Source organism: Nomascus leucogenys, chromosome 4 (assembly GCF_006542625.1).
Source record: "Nomascus leucogenys isolate Asia chromosome 4, Asia_NLE_v1, whole genome shotgun sequence".
In the NCBI taxonomy this organism is placed as follows: Eukaryota; Metazoa; Chordata; class Mammalia; order Primates; family Hylobatidae; genus Nomascus; species Nomascus leucogenys.
In genome coordinates, this window is record NC_044384.1 from 87,747,203 (window position 1) to 87,753,369 (window position 6,167).

General features: G+C 54.4%; 1 protein-coding gene across 1 annotated transcript in view; it reads left to right on the forward strand.

The window, feature by feature from the left end:
• Positions 1-3,029, forward strand: part of LRP5 (LDL receptor related protein 5) — a 103,776-nt gene extending 100,747 nt beyond the window's left edge. The window contains exons 20-21 of the mRNA XM_030811372.1: positions 282-379; positions 2,653-3,029. Coding sequence (XP_030667232.1) covers positions 282-379; positions 2,653-2,914 — 360 coding nt within the window. The 3' untranslated portion in view covers positions 2,915-3,029. The remainder of the gene's footprint in view (positions 1-281; positions 380-2,652) is intronic.
• The last annotated feature ends 3,138 nt before the right edge of the window (positions 3,030-6,167 follow it).

Sequence of the window (6,167 nt, forward strand, 5' to 3'; positions counted from 1 at the left end):
ATAGTCCATCATCTGGTCACAAGGCAGGTACTCAGAAGGGCGCGGGCACCTGGGCCAAAAGTGCCTGGGTTCCCTTTGCCTCTCATTGAGATGACTTTCAGGGCAGGTGGCTGCTGCCTCCCCTCCCATCCCCAGGTTTCGCCAACTGGCCAGAGGAAGGGGTCCTGGGAAGCAGGGGGGCCAGAAGCCCTCCCTGCAAGGAAAGCCCGAGGGACGAGGGAGGAAGGAAGGAATGCCCAGGCCGGCGAGGCTCTAGGTCACCCTGGCTTGGTTCTCCTCAGATCCTCAACCCGCCGCCCTCCCCGGCCACGGACCCCTCCCTGTACAACATGGACATGTTCTACTCTTCAAACATTCCGGCCACCGCGAGACCGTACAGGTAGGACATCCCCTGCAGCCCTCCATGGCCACTGGGTTCCCGCCAGCCCGTGGTGGAGGGGCCTAAACCCCATGCCACTGATGAAGTGTTCTGGGGGCTAGTGGGCAGGTGCCAGGCCCAGCCCTGCCTCCCTCTGCTCTGCCAACCACACTAGGCTGCCTCCCCAGACGAACCCAGCGGGGACTGAGTGTTGGGTTCAGAAACCAGCAGAACTCCACGTTCTGAGCTGCTCTTCAAGTTGCTCCTGTGGGGGTTATTTTTAAGCTGGGAAATGGCTGTGGAGTCGAGGGGCTGGGGGCTTGGGCTCCAGGGTCCGACCGTGTGTTTGAGTCCGGCCGTGGAACCCTAGCCATTGAGATACCCCCTCTTGGTGGCTCGGTCCTCTTACGATGGGACAAGTCTTTGAAGGCTGCTGCAGCACCCACCGTGGACCCCTAATCGTGTGACGTCACCAGGATGGTCCGGGCTGCTCACTTGCCACAGTGGCCTGTTTGAGCCCGGGAATCCAACGGGGCTGCTCAGCTGGACACCAGCCCCGAGCTGCCCATGTTGGGGTCACAGGCCCCACCTCCCTGGTTGGGGCGGGGCAACTGAGAGTGTGGAGAAGTGGGACCCAGGTGTGCTGGTCTCCGCAGGGGCTGGATCAGAGCCTGGGATGGGCAGGGTGAGCCTCCTGACCTTTAACCCGGTGGTGTCAGCCAACATGGCCCACCCGCCACCTGCACCGGGCCCCACTCCCAGAGGTGAAGGGGTGGGATGGGTTGGGCCTGGGCCAGGACACCTCTGGACCACGCATTCCTCATTGCTTGGGTCCCTGGAGCCGCAGAGCCTCCCGAGTGTGGTGCCGCCTGCCACCTAGTGGCCATTTCCACGAACTCCCAGGCCTGGCTGGGGAGCCGGAACTGCAGCCTCCGTTTCCACCCCGCTCCGGGTCGCCGGGTCGGGCCACCTCCCTGATGCCTCAGTATTATATCAAACTGTCACAGTCTGTCCCACAGCCTTACAGATCACTGTCTCCAGAATGGTCACATCCACACCGGGCAGGCCAGTCTCGCTAGTCCCCCATCCCACCTCCTGCCTTTGTTCATGCCATCCTGTTCTGGGCCCCACCGCGGACACATCTTCCCTCCCCGCCATCTGACCTTGCAGCACTTGGGCTCCAAGAGGAGTATCCTGTCCTGCTGCACTTTTCGCAACACCCAGTGTTGGCTGCAACTTCCCACCCGTTGCAAGCCCCTCTGTGACAGGACAGGGGCTCCTAAACACACCACAGTTCCGAGTCTGGACTCACACAGTGGGATGCAGCGTTTCTGGGCCACAGTTGGGAGCAGGCAGCCTCTGGGAGGATGGGAGGTCAGGAGCCATCTTGGGAGTCAGGTTGCTTGAACTCAGGATGGAAGCGTTCTGGACCCATTGGTTGCTGTATTAGCCTGTTCCCACGCTGCTAATAAAGACATACCTGAGACTGGGTAATTATGAAGGAAAGACGTTTAATGGACTCACAGTTCCACGTGGCTGGGGTGGCCTCACAATCATGGTAGAAGGCAAGGAGGAGCAAGTCACATCTTACATGGCCTCAGGGAAGAGACAGAATGAGAGCCAAGCGAAAGGGGTTTCCCCTTATAAAACCATCAAGTCTAGTGAGATGTATTCACTACCAGGAGAACAGTGTGGGGGAACCACCCCCGTGATTCAATCCTCTCCCACTGGGTCCCTCCCACAGCACGTGGGAATTATGGGAGTATAATTCAAGATGAGAATTGGGTGGGGACACAGCCAAACCATATCGGTTGCCAACATTTACAGTAACAGTGTTAGGTGAACAGTTGTCCTGTCTCCTGTTTTGTCGGGCACTATTTCTAGCACTTTCCAGGCAGAATCTCATGTATCCTTCACTTTTGAAATGGGCACTATTTCATCCTCACTTTTATCAATGAGAAACTAAAGCTCAAAGAGGTCAAGTAAGTTCCTGGCCAAGGTCAGCTAGCAGGCTCTGGAGGCCTTGTTCTCCTCAGAGGCAGCCTTGGCAGGGCCCGGGCTTGGCAGGCTGCAGGGCAGGTGTGGGCATGCCCATGGTAGAGGTGGGACTGTTGAGGCTCAGAGAGGGTAAGTGATGAGCCCTGGCCACACAGCGGGGTGGGTCCAGAGTCAGGCCTGCACTTTCTGGAGCTGGCCTGTGGACAGGCCTTTCCCGTTCACAGCCCCGGGGCTGCTGTGCCCACCAGGGCAGATGTGCCTACCGAATCCCACTCCTCTGTGTGTGTCCCTTTCAGGCCCTACATCATTCGAGGAATGGCGCCCCCGACGACGCCCTGCAGCACTGACGTGTGTGACAGCGACTACAGCGCCAGCCGCTGGAAGGCCAGCAAGTACTACCTGGATTTGAACTCGGACTCAGACCCCTACCCGCCCCCACCCACGCCCCACAGCCAGTACCTGTCGGCGGAGGACAGCTGCCCGCCCTCGCCCGCCACCGAGAGGAGCTACTTCCACCTCTTCCCGCCCCCTCCGTCCCCCTGCACGGACTCATCCTGACCTCGGCCGGGCCACTCCCGGCTTCTCTGTGCCCCTGTAAATAGTTTTAAATATGAACAAAGAAAAAATATATTTTATGATTTAAAAAATAAATATAATTGGGATTTTAAAAACATGAGAAATGTGAACTGTGATGGGGTGGGCAGGGCTGGGAGAACTTTGTACAGTGGAGAAATATTTATAAACTTAATTTTGTAAAACAGAACTGCCATTCTTTCGTGCCCTGTGTGCATTTGAGTTGTGTGTCCCCGTGGAGCGAATGCCAACCCCCGGACCACCATGAGAGTCCTCCTGCACCCGGGCGTCCCTCTGTCCGGCTCCTGCAGGGAAGGGCTGGGGCCTTGGGCAGAGGCAGATGTCTCCCCTGGGATGCATCTCTGAGCTGCAGGCTGGGCCGGCTTTATGTGTGTGTGGCCTGTGCCGTCAGAAAGGGCCCTGGGCTTGATCACGCTGTTGCTGTTCGTCTTCCTCAGATTCTTAGTCTTTTTTTTTTTTTTTTTTTTTGAGACGGAGTCTCGCTCTGTCACCCGGCTGGAGTGCAGTGGCGCAATCTCAGCTCACTGCAAGCTCCAATTCCCAGGTTCAAGTGAGTCTCCTGCCTCAGCCTCCCAAGTAGCTGGGACTACAGGTGCTTGCCACCACACCTGCCCAGCTAATTTTTGTATTTTTAGTAGAGACGGGGTTTCACCATGTTGGCCAGGCTGGTCTCGATCTCTTGACCTCATGATCCGCCCACCTCGGCCTCCCAAAGTGCTGGGATTATAGGCATGAACCACCGCACCCAGTTGACTGTTAGTCATTTTTTTTTTTTTTTTTTTTTTTTGAGACGGAGTCTTGCTCTGTGCCCCAGGCTGGAGTGCAGTGGCGCGATCTCGGCTCACTGCAAGCTCCGCCTCCCGGGTTCACGCCATTCTCCTGCCTCAGCCTCCCGAGTAGCTGGGACTACAGGCGCCCGCCAACACACCCGGCTAATTTTTTGTATTTTTAGTAGAGACGGGGTTTCACTGTGTTAGCCAGGATGGTCTCGATCTCCTGACCTCGTGATCTGCCCGCCTCGGCCTCCCAAAGTGCTGGGATTACAGGCTTGAGCCACCGCGCCTGGCCGACTGTTAGTCATTTTTAAGAAGGGGACTGTGCCTCCATTTTTCACTGGGCCCTGCAGAATATATGCCTGGGCTCTGGGCTCTTCCCGAACCTGTGTTGGCTTCCATCTGACCTCTCTGTGCCGGCCCAAGGCTGCTGCTCTTCCTGAGGGCAAGGGGCCCCATGACTGTGTGTTGATTCGCTGGATGGGGCTGCTGAGCCCACTCTGCCACACTGCACTTGCCCCTGGCAGGGAGGGAATCCCTGGGTCCTCACAGGAACAGTAAGCAAGCCACACCTGACGCCTGCTGTGGGCCCATCCCTGTGGTGCTGGAGAAGACAGACAAGGCCTGGTTACTGCCTCTGCAGGGTCCCCAATCTGTGGAAGGAGACAGTAACCTAGGCATTTTCGGTGGGGAAGCTGAGCTGTCCTCCTCGTGTCCTGCAGGCCAGGCAGGAACAGCCGTCTTCAGAGGGAAGGGAGAAAATGCACATCGCATCAGTGGAGAAGGGTCTGACTCCCCTCAGCATGGTGGAGGGAGGTCAGAAAACAGTCAAGCTTATTGCTGGGTGATGGTGCATTTAATAATCAAAATGTAGGCTGGATGCAGTGGCTCATGCCTGTAATCCCAGCACTTTGGGAGGCTGAAGCAGGTGGATCACCTGAGGCCAGGAGTTTGAGACCGGCCTGGCCAACATGGCAAAACCTCAACTACTAAAATACAAAAACTAGCCGGGCACGGTGGTGTGTGCCTGTAATCCCAGCTACTTGGGAGGCTGAGGCAGGAGAATCGCTTGAACCTGGGAGGTGGAGGCTGCAGTGAGCCTAGATTGTGCCACTGCACTCCAGCCTGGGCAACAGAGCAAGACTCTGTCTCAAAAAAAAAAAAAAAAAGAAATACAAAATACAAATATCACTTTCACTAAAAGAAGGGATGGAAGACCACAAAACAAACAGAAAACAAATAACAAAATGGCAGGAGTAAGTCCCTACTTATCAATAATAACATTGACTGTAAATAGGCTAAGCTCTGCAATCAAAAGTCAGAGTGGGCCGGGAGCGGTGGCTCACGCCTGTAATTCCAACACTTTGGGAGGCCAAGACGGATGGCTCATTTGAGGTCACGAGTTTTAGACCAGCCTGGCCAACATGGTGAAACCCCATCTGTATTAAAAATACAAAAATCAGCCAGGCAGTAGTGGCACGCACCTGTAATCCCAGCTACTCATGAGGCTGAGGCAGGAGAATCACTGGAGGCTGGGAAGCGGAGGTTGCTGTGAGCCGAGATCGAGCCACTGCACTCCCACCTGGGTGACAGAGTGAGATCCTGTCTCAAGAAAAAAAAGAGTGGATGAATGGATCAAAAAACAAGACCCCACCATCTCTTGCATACAAGAAACACACTTTACCTATAAAAACACACATAGACTAGGCCGGGCGCGGTGGCTCACGTCTGTAATCCCACCACTTTGGGAGGCCGAGGCAGGTGGATCACGAGGCCAGGAGATCGAGACCATCCTGGCTAACATGGTGAAGCCCCGTCTCTAACGAAAATACAAAAAATTAGGCAGGCATGGTGGCAGGCACCTGTAGTCTCAGGAGGCTGAGGCAGAAGAAAGGCGTGAACCTGGGAGGCAGAGCTTGCAGTGAGCTGAGATCGCACCACTGCACTCCCGCCTGGGTGACAGAGCGAGACTCCATCTCAAAGAAAAAACAAAAAACAAACAAAAAAACCACATAGACTAAAAATAAAGGAATTGACAAAGATATTCCATGCAAACAACCCGAAAAGCAGGAATAGCTAAACTTATATCAGAGAAAATGAATCGATTTCAAGACAAAAACTATAAAAAGAGACAAAGCAGGTTATTATATAATGATAAAGGGGTCAACTCAGCAAGGGAATATAATAATTGTAAACACATATGCGCCCAATGCTGGAGCTCCCAGATATATAAAGCAAATATTACTAGAGCTAAAGAGAGAGGTCCCAATACAATAATAGCTGGAGATTTCAACACCCTGTTTTCAGCATTGGACAGATCATCCAGACAGAAAATCAAAGAAACATAGGACTTAATCTACATTACAGACCAAGTGGACCTAGTAGATACTTACAGAATGTTTCATCCAGCAGCTGCAGAATACACATTCTTTTCCTCAGCACAT